General features: G+C 41.2%; 3 protein-coding genes across 8 annotated transcripts in view; 1 reads left to right on the top strand and 2 right to left on the bottom strand.

Moving 5' to 3' along the window:
* Positions 1-1,611: 1,611 nt before the first annotated feature.
* Positions 1,612-4,227, bottom strand: LOC311258036 (type I iodothyronine deiodinase-like). The gene is made up of 4 exons (XM_084354084.1): positions 3,765-4,227; positions 3,544-3,687; positions 2,780-2,979; positions 1,612-2,432 (listed from the first exon to the last, which is right to left on the bottom strand). Exons 1-4 carry the CDS (start codon positions 4,099-4,101, stop codon positions 2,367-2,369), a joined length of 747 nt encoding a protein of 248 aa, XP_084210210.1. The 5' UTR covers positions 4,102-4,227; the 3' UTR covers positions 1,612-2,366.
* LOC311258037 (type I iodothyronine deiodinase-like) lies at positions 1,612-7,585 on the bottom strand. Its single transcript, XM_084354085.1, has 5 exons — positions 7,205-7,585; positions 6,989-7,132; positions 5,991-6,190; positions 5,300-5,696; positions 1,612-1,906 (listed from the first exon to the last, which is right to left on the bottom strand). Exons 1-4 carry the CDS (start codon positions 7,539-7,541, stop codon positions 5,631-5,633), a joined length of 747 nt encoding a protein of 248 aa, XP_084210211.1. The 5' UTR covers positions 7,542-7,585; the 3' UTR covers positions 1,612-1,906; positions 5,300-5,630.
* Positions 4,480-19,141, top strand: part of glis1b (GLIS family zinc finger 1b) — an 81,903-nt gene continuing 67,241 nt past the window's right edge. For 2 of the 6 annotated variants that reach the window (XM_084354080.1, XM_084354076.1), the window contains exons 1-3: positions 4,480-4,821; positions 8,901-9,058; positions 11,041-11,367. In XM_084354080.1, the coding sequence (XP_084210206.1) occupies positions 9,034-9,058; positions 11,041-11,367 (352 nt within the window). In that variant the 5' untranslated portion in view covers positions 4,480-4,821; positions 8,901-9,033. Of the gene's footprint in view, positions 4,822-8,900; positions 9,059-10,177; positions 10,910-11,040; positions 11,368-19,141 lie in introns of those variants that run through there. The other 4 variants (XM_084354077.1, XM_084354079.1, XM_084354078.1 and 1 more) reach the window with 4 other exon arrangements.

The following is a 19,141-nucleotide window of genomic DNA, read 5'->3' as shown; positions in this document are numbered from 1 at the left end:
ATGTCCACTGCCTTCCTGTTGAAGTAAAAATGGCTTTACATTGCCCTCTGGTGGGCTTCTGAGGACTCAACTGCTTTGCAAAGACCTCTGGCCTAGACACAGTATTTACCCTCTCTAAAAGCAAACGAACATATTAAACAAGCTGTCTTCGGTTTGACTTTAAGATTCAGACATGAATCGTTACAAAAGTCCATGTTTGGGGAGGATCTGACAGTGCTCTGGTTCCTGTCTAACAATAGGAAACGAGGCTCAGCTGCTGCTGGCTGCTTTCCACAGGATGTGGCCTGGCTGGGCAGCAGCCAAACCTGCTCGCCAACTTCAGAGCCACACAGTTAATGTTATGAAAGCTGTAGCCACACAGAACTGCTTTGTTCACTACCATATCCTATAGTAGACTGATTACCATGAGTTACAAGCCCGTAGTTTTTTAAGTCTAAGTCTTATTTGATTAGTCAAAGGTTTCGATTGTGCTTTATATCTTTAGATATTACTTACTTTTTTCTACAAGATTTACTTTTCACAGTTGCTTTTACTTTAACGGGTGAAGTCCAGCCCACATTACCACTACCACTCTCTGGATCATGACATATTGCAGAGGAGGGCATCTTTAAGTGCACTCAAATATATGCTCAGGTTTTTAATTGAGTGTCGGTGTGGAGAGAAAGAAAGAAAGAAAAAAAAAAACATAACAAAGACAAGAGGAAGGCCAGTAATTACAAACATCCTGTTGGGAGTCTAATTATACTTACCTTGAGGGAAATTAAAATATCTGTTGCATCTACACACCATCTATTTTCCTTTATCAAAAAAACATGTTCTGCTCATTTACCACATGCAGAGAAATTCATCAGTAAAACATAGACCTTAGAAGGCCACAAAACTTGGATTAAACTGCTGCGTAACACTATAGCAGACATGTTAGATCATTTTAGAGACATCGATGGATGTGGAAAGATTTAACAGTTAGGTATTAACTCATACTAACTCAGGGCCTGAACAACATACTCCACAGCTCACATGTATGCACATGTGCACAGACTGGTCTGGATTCACTGAACTTGCGTGACCCACATACAGTACAGTACGTTTACCATTTATCGCTTCCAGACAAGACAGCAAACAACGGCCACATTGTGATGTGGTGGAAGACTGCCCTGTATGTCAACATTAAAGCCATGTAGCCGTTCTCTCTGAAGAAAAACACGATGTAAAATTAAGAAAGAAACCCTCTGGAGCTTTGCAGACTGTATTATTTTGTGTTCATGGGTCGGGGGGAGAGAGAGGATGAGTCACGGCGACCCAGAGATCTGGCAACACAAGTACAGATGTGTGGGAAACACTGGCTTACACACAGTTCTGGTATTTCCTCTGATTTTAATCGTCTACTGTGAGAGCGATATCTTCAATTATCTTTGTTTTTTTTCCAGGGAAAACGTGATTTAACTATAGCTTTTTTTCCCCATTTCCATCCAGCTTCATTGAGTGGAAGAAGTATGAAAACTGACAAACTGATCATTTGGGAACCAGGGTCATTAGATGAGAAACAATAATTAGTGGATGAACTGAAACACACTTTGGGTCATATGTGACGTACAAATTAAGACAATGATGCAAGAGTCCTTGTAGGTTAAATATTTATCATCATACTATAAAGGCAACATTGAAAAATAAATTGTATAAGAACATTTTAAGGAAATGCAGATTGTTTAACAAGATGCTTACTGCACTTAAATGCTCCCCCATAATTCAGAGAAGGCAAACTTTTAAGTCCTATTTCATCAGATTACAGTTACCAGAGGTTTGCACTGTAATCATCATGTAAAAAGCAGCCCCCTGTGCAATTACCCTGGAGCTTTCATCGACAATAAAAACCTTTAGTGATTAATACAGATTAAATTGCTGGAATCTGCAAGAGAAAAACAAGCTTTCACTGTCACATCTCCTGTACATTACACAGAAAACCTCAAAAACACAAACTCCTGACTGAACTTTCTCTGTGTTTCACTTCATCTGGCTACAGAAGCCAAAGGTTTTATCTGTAGCCGTCACCAAGAAACACTGAGAGGTGAGTTCAAGATCAGAGATTGATGGTGAGATACATTTTCCTGGAGTACAGGAGAGCATGAAGGCAATATCAGTAAAAGCTTGGACGGTTATACATGTTATATGATTTACCAGATGCCAGAGAACAGCTATAGAACTACATGTAGATGTTGCAGTGTATTCATTTGAGTTTGATTACAAAAAAATATATATCATCAGTATATGTATATATCAGTAATATATGCTGGTTACAATGTTGACACATGTGGAGACCCCTCAACACTGGTCGAGACTGATGGCTAATACATGACTGGACAACCTCCTTATTTCATCTTCTCCAGGAACGAACGCACCTCCTGTGGATCGTAGCCCCAAGGCCCCTCCAATCCCTAGGAAACACAGAGTGTGGACTGTTAATGACACGTTACAAAAGCACTTTAAATAAAGCCAGCATGCTTTTATTGGAATCAGAAAGAACATACCAACAAAAGATGTGACAGACATGTCTTTGTTATCTAATCCTACATGTCTTGCAGGGAAGACATCAGCCTGGCTCCGTGCCAAGAAACAAGTTTTGTTTCTTTCACTGCTCCTTCTCACGCAATCGCATGATAACAGATTGGGTAGGGACCTTTACACCCATAATGCTGCTATTACTTCTAATCACGAGATTGCATAACAGGAGCCAATCAAGATCACAAAACATAAAATAGAGTACCATATAAAATGTTCTCACCTTGTAGACAACTTTCCCAGCCTGCAGCACGTAAAGCCTCTCAGGCATGGCGCCGTACTTTATGGCGGCACCATCACTCATTTCATCCACAACCACCGGGCACAGGGGCTCTTTCTGAACCAAGATCTGTGCTGCAGACAGCCTGTCCTCCAGGCTCTGGTGCTTGTTGATATCAAAGTTGCTGGTAAAGGCCCAACCATCTGATACAGAGATAAAGAAGACAGCAGGACATAGAAGGAGCCTTTAGTAAATCCTGCATAGTAGTGGTTACATAAGTGTGTTACAGCGTCACGGGTTAATTGAGCACAGACTATGGTACAGCCTGATCTGTAGGCACATAGCTACTTCTCAGGGACTTGAAGGGCTTTTCTATAGTGACTTTCAATATTTAGTTTTTTTTAAACTCAACATTGGACTGTTAGACCTGATACAATATAGTAACATAAGTCAAACCAAGACTCAAAGAACGGCTTTATTGTTTAACCTCTCAAGTGATGTATTCATGCAAGAATAAACATGTTAACCTATTTAACTGCAGGGATTTTCGTTCAGGATGCAAAGTGGTGAAGACCATTGAAAAAAAAAGATTATACTTTAAAAATTAAGTACTTTTCAAGGCGCACATCCATCTTCAAAACTTTTAAAGAGTTTATCTTTTGTCAAATGTTTCAGGAAAATGCTTTCTTTCTTGCTTAACCTTCCACTTGTAGATTCTGGATGCATGTTATGGTTTTAATGACTTCAACCTGGCAACTTTCACTCACCTGTTGAATGCGCTTCCGCGATGTAGACCACAAGAAAGTCAGCTACATCACTGAAATCCCTGACGAGTTGCTTGAACTCCTCAAGTTTGAAGATAAACGGGGGTCAGGTACAACTTCCAAAACTCAGCACCAGCGGTCTGTTGCCTGCAGAGAAAAATAAAACAGCTCAATATCTAGGATATATCTATATCTATATATATAACACGAGCCTCATAACTCACCGTTTAAGGACTTGCAGATGCTCGTTTTCTCCCCCTTCATGGTGACCACAGGTGAGTCCGGAGCTCCTCCTCCCACAAAAGCCTCTTGTCCGAGAGACATCCACAAGTGACGAGAGCAGGTTTTGATGAACACTAACGAGCCAAATGTCAGACCCCAATCTTCAAACTTAAATTTGGGATTCTGGGTCATGGTGGCCTTTTCACCCATTTTGAGGACTATCTTCTTGGCGAGGCTTGGACAAATTAAGCGCAGGATCTGGATTATGAGACTGCTTCCTACCATAAAGCAAAACATGCCTGCCATCGACCAATAGACCATCAGTTTTTGCAAAAACATGCTTGCTCCTTTATGGTGGAGTCCAGCTTCCACGCTGTCGCTCCCCAAACTGCCCTCAGAGTGTTGAAGTTGTCGCTTAAACGCCCACCCGCTCGAGTTTGAGAAAAGCTGCGTTCAAAGGCCTCTTTCCGAGCTCGTATTTGCTAGAACTGGAATGGCAAATGCTGTGTTGGAGCACTGAAGTTGCCTTGCAAAATCAGGCTTGGTTCCGTTTCCCTTGAAACGTCTCCTCGTTCATTTCCTACGCCCTCCCCCCCTTTTTAATCCTTAAACTGATGTTAACATCTCCATTTTACCTGTTACCTCCCCGAAGTTATGTCAGGTTACTTTACGGTCTCCCGAACCACACAGCACCCTGAACGCTGCTGCGTGGTTCGGTCAGGTAACGGTTAATACTGATGTTTCCAAGAAAAACTTAGGAGGAAAAGTCCAGAAGTATTTTTCTGTACCTGTTAAACTGCTTCTCCAGAGGTATTTAAAAATATTTTCCCAGGTTTAAAACAATTTATTCCAATATTTCTACAGACTCTGGGTCTGGATGCCACTAGCTAGAGCAAGAGTGGGCTAGCTAACATAGCATCAGTGTTTAAACCGAAGCTAACCTAACCGGCGCTAATTTGTTAGCAAACAACTGCTTAGCGAATTACTATTAATTTAACCCCATATGGAGACATGGAGCATCATTGGCATCCCTCTTCAGTGTTGTTTCTCGCCTCGTATGTAAGTAACTTCAATTAAGTGTAATTTAAGCTCTGCATTTTGGTCTACGACCACCTGAAATATGTGTGAGGACTTGCTACTGTATATATAATGTTAGGTCATATGTTTCTTCACCACTGAATAAATGTTAACCTCTCTACTATTTTGCCTGGCTGCTGCTGCTATTTTGAACCCCTCAGTGCTGTTCAGGATAACAATACCAAATTTAATCAAACAGCAACTGTGTCAGTCTGGCCAACTTGACCAATTATCAGTTCAAGGTTGTTTGAGATTGATAAAAACCATCAACCAAAATAGTACTGCTTCCATTTGGGCTCCTCAAGAGCATCCTTTGATGCAGCTGTGCTGTGTGTTTGTGTTGAGAGCCCCGTTTGTAAAAAGCAGCCCCCTGGGCAATTACCTTGGAGCATTCATCGACAATAGAAAACTTTATTGATTAATACAGGTAAATTGCTGGTATAATCAAAGACAACCAAACCTGCAAGAGAAAAACGAGCTTTTACTGTCACATCTCCTGTACATTACGTGATACCTCAAAAACACAAACTCCTGACTGAACTTTCTGTGTGTTTCACTTCATCTGGCTACAGAAGCCAAAGGTTTTATCTGTAGCCGTCACCAAGAAACACAGAGGTGAGTTCAAGATCAGAGATTGATGGTGAGATACATTTTCCTGGAGTACAGGAGAGCATGAAGGCAATATCAGTGAAAGCTTGGACGGTTATACATGTTATATGATTTACCAGATGCCAGAGAACAGCTATAGAACTACATGTAGATGTTGACTAATACATGACTGGACAACCTCCTTATTTCATCTTCTCCAGGAACGAACGCACCTCCTGTGGATTGTAGCCCCAAGGCCCCTCCAATCCCTAGGAAACACAGAGTGGGCTGTTAATGACACGTTACAAAAACACTTTAAATAAAGCCAACATGCTTTCATTGGAATCAGAAAGAACATACCAACAAAAGACGTGAGAGACATGTCTTTGTTGCCTTGAGTGTTGTTTCTTTCACTGCTCCTTCTCACGCAATTGCATGATAACAGATAGGGTAGGGACCTTTACACCCATAATGTTGGTATTACCTCTAATCAAACGATTGCATAACAGGAGCCAATCAAGATCACATAACATAAAATAGAGTACCATATAAAATATTCTCACCTTGTAGACAACTTTCCCAGCCTGTAGCACGTAAAGCCTCTCAGGCATGGCGCCGTACTTTATGGCGGCACCATCACTCATTTCATCCACAACCACTGGGCACAGGGGCTCCTTCTGAACCAAGATCTGTGCTGCAGACAGCCTGTCCTCCAGGCTCTGGTGCTGGTTGATATCAAAGTTGCCGGTAAAGGCCCAACCATCTGATACAGAGATAAAGAATACAGCAGGACATAGAAGGAGCATTTAGTAAATCCTGCATAGTAGTGGTTACATAAGTGTGTTACAGCGTCACGGGTTAATTGAGCACAGACTATGGTACAGCCTGATCTGTAGGCACATAGCTACTTCTCAGGGACTTGAAGGGCTTTTCTATAGTGACTTTCAATATTTAGTTTTTTTTAAACTCAACATTGGACTGTTAGACCTGATACAATATAGTAACATAAGTCAAACCAAGACTCAAAGAACGGCTTTATTGTTTAACCTCTCAAGTGATGTATTCATGCAAGAATAAACATTGTTCAGACATCACCTCGACCCTGCATAGCATGACTCCCCACCCCCCCCAAAAAAACAAAACAAAAACATCTATGCACTGTTCTCAAATCATAGCACTTGTGTACTTAAGGTATCATTGATAATTCTTACTTTATCGACGGTGATATGTTGTGGTTTCTTTCTTGTGACAAATGTACATATTGTAAGTCTGTTTGGACAAAAGCATCTGCTAAATGCCCTAAATGTAAATGTTTTAAATTATTTAACTGCAGGGATTTTCGTTCAGGATGCAAAGTGGTGAAGATCATTGAAAAAAAAAAAGATTATACTTTAAAAATTAAGTACTTTTCAAGGCGCACATCCATCCTCAAAAAACTTTTAAAGAGTTTATCTTTTGTCAAGTATTTCAGGAAAGTGCTCTTTCTTTCTTAACCTTCCACTTGTAGATTTTGGATGCATGTTATGGTTTTAATGACTTCAACCTGGCAACTTTCACTCACCTGTTGAATGCGCTTCCGCGATGTAGACCACGAGAAAGTCAGCTACATCACTGAAATCCCTGACGAGTTGCTTGAACTCCTCAAGTTTGAAGATAAACGGGGGTCAGGTACAACTTCCAAAACTCAGCACCAGCGGTCTGTTGCCTGCAGAGAAAAATAAAACAGCTCAATATCTAGGAGCAGAGAGAGATATATACAACATGTCTCATAACTCACCGTTTAAGTACTTGCAGATGTTCGTTTTCTCCCCCTTCATGGTGACCACAGGTGAGTCCGGAGCTCCTCCTCCCACAAAAGCCTCTTGTCTGAGACCCATCCACATGACACGAAAGGCGGTTTTGATAGACTCTTTCGAGCCAAATGTCAGACCCCAATCTTCAAACTTAAAATTGGGATTCTGGGTCATGGTGACCTTTTCACCCATTTTGAGGGCTATCTTCTTGGCGAAGCTTGGACTAATGAAGTGCAGGATCTGAAATATGAGACCGATTCCTACCCTAAAGCAAAACATGCCTGCTACCGACCAATAAACCATCAGTTTTTGCAAAAACATGCTTGCTTCTTGGTGGTGGAGTCCAGCTTTCAAGCTGTCGCTCCCCAAACTGCCACCTGAGTGCTGAAGTTGTCGCTTAAACGCCCACACGGCTCGACTTTGATAACAGCTGCGTTCAAGGCCTCTTTCTGAGCTCGTATTTCCTAGAACTCAAATGGCAAATACTGTGTTGGAGCACTGCTGCTATCTACGCTTCCACACTCTAATATTTTGTTGGACCGCCTTTAGCTTTGATTATGGCAGGCATCTGCTGTGGCATCGATTTGATAAGCTCATGCAATGTCACAACATTTATTTCGGTCCAGAGTTGCATACATTTTTTGCCAAGATCTTGTATTGATGACGGGAGAGTCGGGTTGCTGCTTAAAGTCTTCTCCAGCACATCCCAAAGATTCTCAATGGGTCAGGACGCTGTGGTGGCCAATCCATGTGTGAAAAAGGATGTCTCATGCTCCCTTAAACGGTCTCACAGTTTAAGCCTGATGAATCGTGGCATTGTCATCTTTGAATATGCTCATGCCATCAGGGAAGAAAAAATCCATTGATGGAAAAACCTGGTCCTTCAGTATACTCTGGTAGTCAGCTGACCACATTTTTTGAACACATAACGTTGCTGAACCCGGACTTGACCAACTGAATCAACCCCAGATAATAACACTGCCCCCATAGGCTTGTACGGAAGGCACCTTCTTACCCTGATGCGCCCATCACTCTCTGGAACAGGGTAAATCTGGACTCATCAGACCTTTTTCCATGCTCCAGATGCCAATCTTTATGCTCCCAAGCAAAGGGAAGCCTTTTTATCCGATTAGCCTCACTGATAAATGTTTTTTCTTAAGGCTACACAGCTGTTTAGTTCCAATCCCTTGAGTTCTCTTCACTTTGTGCATGTGGAAATGCTCTTACTTTCACTATTAAACATAGCCGTGAGTTCTACTGTTGATTTTTTTACGATTTGATTTCACAAAACGTTTCAGTGATTTTGCATCATTCAAGACTTTTTTTCTGACCACATTTCTTCCTCGAAGATGATGGTTCACAACTATCCTTCCAGGTTTTATTAATGCTTTGGACAGTTCTTAACCCAATGTTATTACTTTTTAATCAATTTTAGTTACTTTACTTAATAAAAAAATCAATCTCTTTGAGCTTGAGTTGCTCTTTTATGCTATTTCAAATCCATAAAAAAATGTTAAAGAGTGAAATGAGTACACATTTTCCCAATGTTTTATCAAAAGGCCACTTCATCTGTAATGGACACATACTATAGGTTACTGATGATATAAGCTAAGAGCTGTTGTAAATGACTGACTTGTGTACTCTCTCTCCTTGACTTTCATCCCTTCATTTCCTTGCTAGCAGGTACCTGGGTGGAACAATAGGGGTCCATGGCTCATCTTGGCACCGGGGCCTGTAATCTGATCATATCACTCACCATGTCCAAGTTACTGTCTGCCAGGTGACAGGTAGATGAGAGGAAACAAGCAGGAAAATGCATATTCTGCAAGAGCTCAGAGGTAAGGGACAAAGTCTACAACTTCTAACACAACAAGTCTTATTAAAGCTATACACAATATTGAATCATCCACCTTTGCTCACTGTGCCTTATGCCTCCGCCACACTACATGACGTTCAAAGTTGTCGGTTTGCTGTGCTGTTCGCGCTTCAAAATCTAATGAACTAATCAGTGTGAACTAATCACACATGCGAGTCGTGACCGTGGTTGGTAATGATGAGGTGGATATTTAGCCTGCTAGATATCCAGCGGATGCCGATGAGCTGTCCCCCAGCTCCTGGATCACATCTTTGAACAGTTCACATATAGGCTACTGATCATCGTGGTGTGCTAAACTACAGGTTATGAATATAAATGTGTATCATGCATCTCTAAATTATTGAAGATCTGATACATATGGTTTCTAAACGTCTTTACTGAAAATAAAACAGCAGGACGTGGTAACAGTGAAGAAACGTACATACAGTAGTATGCCAGAAGCAACACGATATCCAGTGCTTAAACTATTAATATACATTAAGTGCTCTCTTTCTCTCCCTCTCTCTCCCTCTCTCTCTCTCTCTCTCTCTCTCTCTATGCTGCATATTTCAACAACTGGTGCCGATCTTCACATTTCCAACAGCACCCAAAGGCAGCATCATTCGTGCATTTCCGTATTTTTACAGACCTCAGACTGGAACAAATAACGGACGCACCCCACCACCACATTTCTTCCACAGCTTTTGTCGACTTCAACTTGACAGTTCTTCCATCCACCTTGTACTTACATAATAATACCCACAGCCTGTGTTGTTACTGACGTTTTAAACTCTGTGACCCGAGTTAGGAGTTTGCCTTTTCCACTTAAAGGCCAGTAGATGGCGCTGCAGAATAGCATTTCCCCACATTAACACACTGCATCAGATGAACAGCAGCTCTTTTAACATCGGGCTTATTATAGGAAAGCTGAATTTAACGCGTGATTATGAACGTTAGGCAGATGTTAATCATTTTATTTTACACATAGCTTTTTTATTTATTTATTTTTTTAAACCCAGTAAGTCCAATTAAAACCATTTAATATAAATATATCCAGGTGATCATTCTGATCTAGTTTTTTGTGACTGCCCACTTTTGAATGCAGTCGATCAGACGTAATGAACCTTGATCCAAAGAATAATTCATAAAGAATTGAAAGAAACATTCAGTAAATTATGTCAAAGTGGTTTATGAGAATTCACATCCATTTTTTTTAAAAGTCGGCCTTCCTGTGCGTCTCAGTCCCTCTTCAATCTGTCTTAAAATGGGATTTAAACAAAATAAAATAGACATAATGGAATAAGAATAATAGCAGCTGCTGTCTTACCGAGCAGCGGATGCAAAGACCAGTATTGCCAAATTAAAATCGCAATAAACTATATTTATATAAAACTTAAAAAGGCTATGCAGCAAAATAGCCTAAGTGAATCTGAAAAGTCTTTTGAACGACCTACTTTACATTTTCACATCGACATTTGTGGACTGGGAACACGCCAGGTTTCATAGCAGGAGCTCGCAAGCTTCACATCTCGGAGCTACAAACACAGCCGTCCTGATCCAGACCTTCATCCTCCCACAGAAACACGGACACAGTCTTCATTGGTGCTCCTGAATCCCGCGGAGCAGTGGAGCTATCGGTTGTCAATCAGAGACCGAGGGAGGGAAGGAAAGGGAGGGAGGGAGGGAAGGAGAGGGACGCATGGGATGCTGATGGCTGATCCTCACAGAGAGGATGCTATCGATCAGGCTCGCAGATGCATCCCCCTCCACTGCGATAAACATGCTGATGTGCGCAATTAGACTCTTCCTGCTCCTCATTGGCTGATTGGAGAAGGTAGGTGTTGCCAGATCCCCGAAGTTTACAGCGTTTTGTCCGATGTGTTGATTCTTTCTTGCCCGAGTGAAAACAAACAGTTTGTCTTCGTGTTGATGCAGATTTATTTTTTTCCCTTTTCATGTGCGCAGGTAATGTGAGCAGCGGCTGCACACTGCATGGGAGAGCCGAGTCATCGATGCAGAACCCCTCAGCGCTGTTCGGGATGGTCAGCCACTGTCAGACCCCGACTTTCACAGACTTCACCGGCTTGTCACTCGCCGTGTACGGCGGCAAGGCGGACATCTGTGCGCGGCGAGCCGGGAGCGGCGGTTTTGGATCTCAGATTTGCCGAAGCTCCCATGACACCCCGACTCACATGAGCTGCGCCAGCCCGAAGAGACTCAACGCGTCCGAGGAGAAGGCGCATCTGTCAGCCAAGGCTCCGCGCTCATGCCTCCCTCTCCCACCCGCGCAAGGTAGGCCCCGTAGATCCGAGTGTTCAATCGGTGTGATTAGATGAGAAAGGCGAGAGACTTCTGAACATTACGGATACACTGAAACAACATTTTAATGTAGTAATGATTATTGCTCTCGTTAAAATAAACAATAAGGATAACAATAACAGATTTAGTCAAACTGCAACTGTGTCAGTCTGGCCAATTTGACCAATTATCAGTTCAAGGTTGTTTGAGATTGCTAAAAGCCGTCATCTAAAATAATGCAGCTTCCATATGGACTCCTCAAGAGCATCCTTTGATGCAGCTGTGCTGTGTATTTGTGTTGAGAGCCCTGTTTGTTAATTAAAACCAGAGCTCTCTTGGATCCTTGGCCAATTCATAAATAACACCAGAATCAAAGTCTCTGTTGCACACGAGCGCCATGTGAAGTGATGTATAGTATGTGGAATAAGTGCCAAGCAAGTGTGCACTTCCTATGGATGTTTAACAAGGCATGGCAGCGTTTAGTTCACTGGGAGGATTAGTGTGATCTTGGCTCGATAAGTTAAATATGGAAAACTTGGCAACTTGAAGTTTTGACGGAGTGATTCATTTAGAAATATTTATTCTGTTTTTTTCTCTCGCTCTCAATTTTCTCAACATTATAACACGAAAATAATTAAGTCAGTCTGCTCAAATTTCCCACACTTCTTATTGAGATCTCCTTTGGTGCCTTAATAAATAAAATAATTAAAGAAACTTTGACACAGGCTCATCAGTGAAGGCAAAAATGTTCAAACAATTACATAGATGAAATGAGCGCTGTCACACAGATCGTATCCAGAGTGGAAACTGGGCTTTAAATCTCAGTGGAAGCCTGCTCCTCCATCCTGTTTAGACAGAGTGTTGTTGTGAGAGGGCGGAGGTAATTACAGCCCCATCCTAAATTATGATTAGACGGAACAGACTTTTATATTAGCAATCATCCTTGCAGCAAGAAGAGGATCAACGGATTTGATTATTGTTTCTTCTTGCTAAACACAAACCATATGTGTGCAGAATGTGTCTCAGCATTTATGAGTTTTCTTGGAGCACAGTTGTGCCCTCAGCCCTCCATCCCCAGCATCCCGGACCAGAATGAATCGTCTCATTGTCTTTGTGACGCTTTTGAACTCGCTTCCCGTAAATTGTGGGAATGCAAGATGTGTTTGTGGATTATGTTGTGCAGATTAACATTGAAGCAGACACATGCGTATCTCTTTGTTGGGTTGTCTCTGCGAGGCAATTGAATGATGTTTTAATAATTTCAATATTTTGTGGGTTTGTGGATTAAAATAGTTTTCCGCCTCCTTTTGCAGTGAAAAATCATGTTCCTTAAGCACATACTGATTCGACTAAAACCCTAAATGTATTGCACATTCATGATGTGTAATTCATTATTATTATTACATGATATTTGACTGTAATATTTCAGCTCGACTTGTACTCCTAGCGTTGCTATCCTATGTGCATATGAGCTGTATTTCATGCATTTATGTGTTGTTTTATAGTCTCTTACGGTGAGCACAGAGTATGAAGGTGATCTCAGTACTCATCAGTCTTTTGTATCATGCCTCATTTCAGGCAGATCATATTACATACTCCCATTTGGGGACAGAGCTGGAGTTTAAACTGCATTCTCCACCATTACTTTAGATTTATACTGAAAGGAATCTCTGAACAAACACAGATTGTAATATTTATCCTGATGGAAGTGAGACAGTGGAGGAAAGACTTACCTCAGACGGGAGATTCCTGACCTTTTACATGTACCCTGTGATTGCGAAATGTGAACGATTACTCAGTGATAAATGTCATTAAATAAAATGTTCTGCCGATGTTTCATCTAATCCTCAATGTAGGATTTTTTTTTGGAAGGAAAGCTGCAGTGCACAATTCAGTGCGGCACTGCCGATTTCCTAATTACTCCCAAAAGTGCAAATTCTACATTAACGTTTTATTGTGTTAGTGTGTTTGCATCTACTTGTGTTTACAAGTGTATAAATAAGTGAGAGAAAGAAAAAGATTGACAATGTGTGAGAGAGCTTGCGTGTTAATAAAGAGTTATGGAGCTGAGGTGCCGTTGAATGAGTAGGCTCGCGATACAGATATGTATTTGATTTTTACGGGCCTGGTATCCTGGATGAAAAAAATATTTTTTGTCAAAACCCTTAACTGTTTCCGTGCATCCTCACCGTTGCACTGTGCAGCATAAATCCAAGAAAAATGATTCTGTATTTTTCTTTACACCAAGTTCAACGACGCACAAATCGCGGTGACTTGTGTCACACCTTTTGCGTCGAAACCGTGTGCTTTGCTCTTCGTGAGTGGAACAGTGGCTGATCATCCTCTCACTGCGACTCCACTGTGCTATAAATATTAGTGCCCACCAGCAAAGAAAATATTTTCCTTGCAAAGAAAAACACTTGATCCCTCTTGAAAAAGAATATCAGGTTGGAATGAAGTGTGTACTTTAGCATCATTTGATACCTTACTAAAGTTTCTCCTGGCCGGGACGAAGCTGCCGAATCTGTGTGCCTGTTTGAGGAAAATGTTTGAGTTAGAGGAGTGTGCGAGAGTCTCACACTCCCTCCCTCAGATAAATGCACAGGTCTGTCTGTTGATTCAGCCTGTAAAAAATGAGTTTGGGATCTAATCATTGTCTGAACTTTTTACTTTTTAATGGCCAAGTCTTGTTGTCTCTGGCCATCAAACATCATCGTGACATGTTTCCTATAAACCTGTTCATGCAATATTTATATATGCAGTATGCACACCTGTATGCAAGCACACAAACCTACCAGCAGCCATTGCTAATACATACTGACACTGTGCCAGTATATGCTGAACACACACACTATGCACACATGCCACATACTGACACTTTCACACACACATATGTACATGCACACACACTTTTTTTGCGGTGGCATTGGCACTAATGTTGAATTTCCTTAAAGTGACTTAGTTTCCTGTGTTTCCCCCCACAGCATTTGTAGACGTCAGGCTGCGGGGCGATAATCTAACTGTTATGCGAAACAACCGACCACTACAGGCGCTCTATGAGCCTCTGCTGTGTGAAACGTTTAATGACACCGTCCCAGTGGCTTGTGAATAGTTTAGGTTGCATCTGCACAAAGAAACATATTACATGAATGAAGTCACTCATTCTTTATTTATTTTTGTATTATTTTTGGAGGTCTTAATTTTATCTGACTTTATCATTAATTTGAAAGCCTGGTAATATTTTTTCTCTATAAAAATTTTGGCTGCATGATATGGTGAAAAAAAAATCCTGATAAACATATTTTTTGCAACACAATTTTTATTGTCACTAAAAAAAAAAATGAAATCATGATGATGTGGCATTTGTTGGAATCTGTACCAAACAAACATGTTTTTGTTTTGTTTTTTTACATCTGGAGAACAAGATTTATGGGCCAGGGCGTCTCTGCAGCACTGCTGTACTTCATTATAATGCTGTTCTGACAGATTTTACCTTTAGCAATGTTTAAATAATATTTTGATTAATTGTGCAGCTCTTATTAAAAAAAAATCTGAAACAGAGTACAATTGATAATGCAAATATTTGAAAAAATATACATATTATTCATCATCACATTAGTCAAAAATATGGTCTAACCCTAACCAACAAGTAAACTGGTGGTAAAATATCTGTGTGTTCCAGTGCCTTCTTTGGGCAGTTGCTTTGGGACTTAGATCTGAGTAAATCTTCAGATTTATGTCACATAAAAGTTTAAATAGAGCTATAATTCTGGGAAAAGGTTTGCCTTAGCAGTTTCAAGGGGTTTTGAATTTCCTAAATGACTTTGGAAAATTGCTTCAAGTTTGGTTTTGATTTATGGATGGATCATAGTATTTCTACATCTTGGGTCTCAGCAAATTTTGTCGGTTTTGAGTCGTGAGTGTGAGTCAGTTGTCGCTGTTATACCCATTCAGCTGAATCAGGGGTATGGCAGAAGTCTGAGTCAGTGACTCAAGTGTTTGTTAATTGGTTACATAGTATTAGTGATGTGTTGACTTGTTTCTTAGTGTTATAAAGACCAAGGAGAGGATACCAAGTCAAAAATCTTTAGAAAATGTATCGCTCATGGACGGACTGATCTTTAGGGTGGCATGATTGAGAGATGATGCAGTGCAAATATTTAGGTGTGTACTTTGACCACAGTTTAAATTGGGGTCACCATTTTAAGAGTTTAGGTTCTTAAATCAGTCCTAGTTTGATCTCCGTGTGTAGATTAAGGCTATGCATACCTGCCAGTATTATGCTGTGACAAAGAGAAGAGATTTCTTGGATTCTCTGGGTTGGGTTGCCAGGTACCATGACACACATCCCACAAGAAACTGAGACACTTCCATTCTTCCATTGGATTTGTAACACTATGAAATCAGGAGATTAGCAGGAGATATTACCAATCAGGAGCACAGTGGGAGAATGGGTTCGAAATAGGAAGACTCCAGCAAAAATCAGGAGTTTTGGCAGGTATGGCAACGCAGAGTAAATAAGAGCATTATGATCTCCCACATGGTCACTTTTCAATTAGTTATTCACTGTGGCTTCATAGTCTGGTTTGGCAATCTAACTGTGAAATGAAAATTTCAAGTCCACAATTTGATAAGACCATGGGAAATCAAATTACTTTTGCCTCCAAACATCTTTTACGGAAGATATTGGAAGAAGAAACCATTTGCAGGCCAATTTGGCTGACCCTAATCCTGTCCTTTACAAAGAATAGGAGTTTTTTCCATTTGATATAGAGTTACATTAAGCATAGATATTCTTCAGTAAGTCTGATTTATATATTAATTTGGCTTAAAGTTGTTATTCTGTTATTGTATTTTTGATTATACTCTATAAAGCTGAACAACAATTGTGGCTTATATCCAAATCCTCAGATACACAACTAGATTTTTTTGTTGTTGTCATTTTATCATTTACATTTGTTAATTGGACAACAACGTAACATTTTTATTGCTAACCTCAAAGCAGTTATTATTTTTCCTTGCTGAATCATCAGCAAGACACTAAATATAAGCCACTTCTGCGGATCTCTTCACTGTGGAAAAGAGAATAGGTCAACTTGAGCTCTTGGCAGAGTAACTGAGGATCTCAACATCTCTGTCGGTCGAAATACCAGAAGGTAGTATCAGCAGGTCAAGGTTATAGTAGCTATTCCTCCCAGATGTTGAGAAAGACTGGTCAACCCTCAGAGAAAGCATTTTGCTGTCACTGCTGCTAAAAGAGATTTGACCTTTTACTGAACTTGTGGTTCACTTAGTTTCACGGCCAAGGTTGACCAAGAACATTTTTGTACCGGATTGTAAAGAAGTTACTCAGTCAGTTTTTGGCATTACTTGTCAGTTTGCACACAGTGATATTTCATACCAAATATGTCAACAGGAAGTGACTAATGTTGAGCTCAGACTTTATGATATCAGCCTGATTATAGCCCGATCTGTCAACCGTCGAGTTGGGAACAACGATGGGTGTCAGGCAGGACAACAGTTTCATCCAGTGTAGTGTATTGAAGTAATGTAAATTTTTTCAAATGTTGACCAATAAGATCACAGAATGCTGTCCTTTGCACAACTGTAAACATGGCAAAACGAAATCGGAGTGATATTGTTAGTGCTCCGAGGGGGAACTGTGAAACAGAGAAAAGGCCACTCTCGCTCTTTCTCTCTTTTATAGTCTTTTCCGAAAATGAGACAGTTTGAACAGGAAGTTGGTCCCCTTCACTTTCTTCCTCGTGACATCACACATGTCATTGAAGACAGCGAGCTATGATTGTTCTGGAAGCATCGTGTAGTCTTGTCATGTCTCTCGTCCAAGCCATGGCAAGAATTTATGACTGTATAATCGCCTAATATGAAGCAACAGACAAAAATATTTTGCAGTCTGAACACGCCATAACAGACATCCTGTCTTTTCTGCATTTGTGGCTCTAAATCAGGTTGATTGATACATGTGAGCCTATTTATGTCTACCAAAGTAGTACACTGATAGTAACATTCTTTTCACAAGTTTTCTCAGCAGTCAGTACATTCCCATGAGCCAAAGAGAGACCTCAGCCCACGTCTTTGCTTCTTGCATGAGCTCAGCAGTGAGTTATGGGCAAATGTGAGGGTGCTGCCTGGGAAGGGTGTTTCAGGGTGTAATGTTTTCTAATGTTTGCAGCATGTTCCATTGATTCATAAAGCTTAGGGCCGGTGATGATTCTGCAGCGGTATTCCCGTAAACGTCTGTCTGGCTGAGAAGCTGACGAGGGAATGCTTGGTAATGGAATGAGAGCGCTTCCTGAGTCACAGCCACTAGAGAGGGAGAGTGAGAGAACACCCCTGGTCTGGCATCTGCTTGGCTGAATCACCTCAATCAAACTTGGCCAGCAATACACATGACGTGGGTGGAAACAGGAGATAAGTGGCAGAGGAGGAGATGAGTGTTGCATCAGCTTCACTGAGGTTGCATTCAAAGAGAGAGAAGGAGATTTGTGGGAGTTTGTGACTCTTTCTGCTTGTGTATCTTCTGATTGGTCCTCTGAAGTTGAAAATGAACATTTGCATGTTTGAACCCACAAATAAACGGACAGAAAACTTAGATTTTTAGCATTAATGCCTCTGCACTGTCCTTTTCCTTCTCCGTGTTCAGTGTCAGTCGGGTCAGATGCTCTCATTCTTATGTGACCAGTGTGGTATGCCTATGGCATCTCACTGTAACCAAAGGCATTCTGACTTTCTTTCTGCCAATGAATTCAAGTTGAGGCACACAGCAAAACTATGATCTGGTTTGAGTAAGTGTCGAAATATCACTTGAATACCATAGAAATGTACTCCGGCCTCAGTTTAATCAAGAAAAAGCTGCAGAGCTGGCTTAGATATGTCATCATAAAATGTATTTTTAGCCTAAACCTTGCCTTGAGAAGTACTCACAAAGTTTCACGCGCTCCACTTTTGCTGATGAGGGGATTAAGCTGCCAGATCTCATGAATTAGACTGGGCTAACTGTGTGTAGCAAAGATAAAGATATGTCTCTCCTTCTTTCTGATTCTCTTCGCCTGGACAGACGTGCCACAGCTGACCACATGTCTATAGAGTCTGTATTACTCATGCATTTTCAGACAGCAGCGACTCCTCTCGCAGACCTCTCTGTGTATGACTTAGCACATGGGTGGGTTTTTGATTTACATCTCGGCTGTGCCACTTGCTGTTCTTGGCTCGATGCTGCTGTGTTTCATCAAAGAAAAATCCGCTCCACTCTGACTGTGGCAGTTAAGACGGCCGTCCGCCGCTGCGCTGCCTCTGCCAGAGCGGGGCCGAGAGCTGACTGGGCCCTCGCAGCTGTCAGCTGGAGTGAGAGAGAGAGACAGACAGAGAGAAAGAGAGAGAGAGAGAGATGGCAGGAGAGAGATGTGGAAATTAAGATCAGGGCTTCAGTGACCTCCCTAAACAAGCTGCAAGAACACAGCTTGTTTGAGTGTGAACGGGCAGTTTTGGAAGTGTGAGTCAGTCATGTCATCCAATTTTAACTAAGATGTGTGTAACATTCACAACACGTAATAGTTGCTACGTTTGTACCATAGCTATGTAAACAGATCACCATTTAAAACCAACAGCAACAGTTTCGAAAGCTCAGTCTCAACTTGTTGAAACGGTGTCTGAAATGGCCTTTTTTTACAAGGCTGGGCATGTTGGAGATTGATCAGCCAGCCAATCAAACATTGGCTTCAACTGAGTGGTCAAAAACAAATGGGCA

The sequence above is a fragment of the Pagrus pagrus genome (genome assembly GCF_965226575.1).
Source record: "Pagrus pagrus genome assembly, chromosome: 6".
Lineage (NCBI taxonomy): Eukaryota > Metazoa > Chordata > Actinopteri > Spariformes > Sparidae > Pagrus > Pagrus pagrus.
This window is presented reverse-complemented; position numbering and strand designations above follow the sequence as displayed.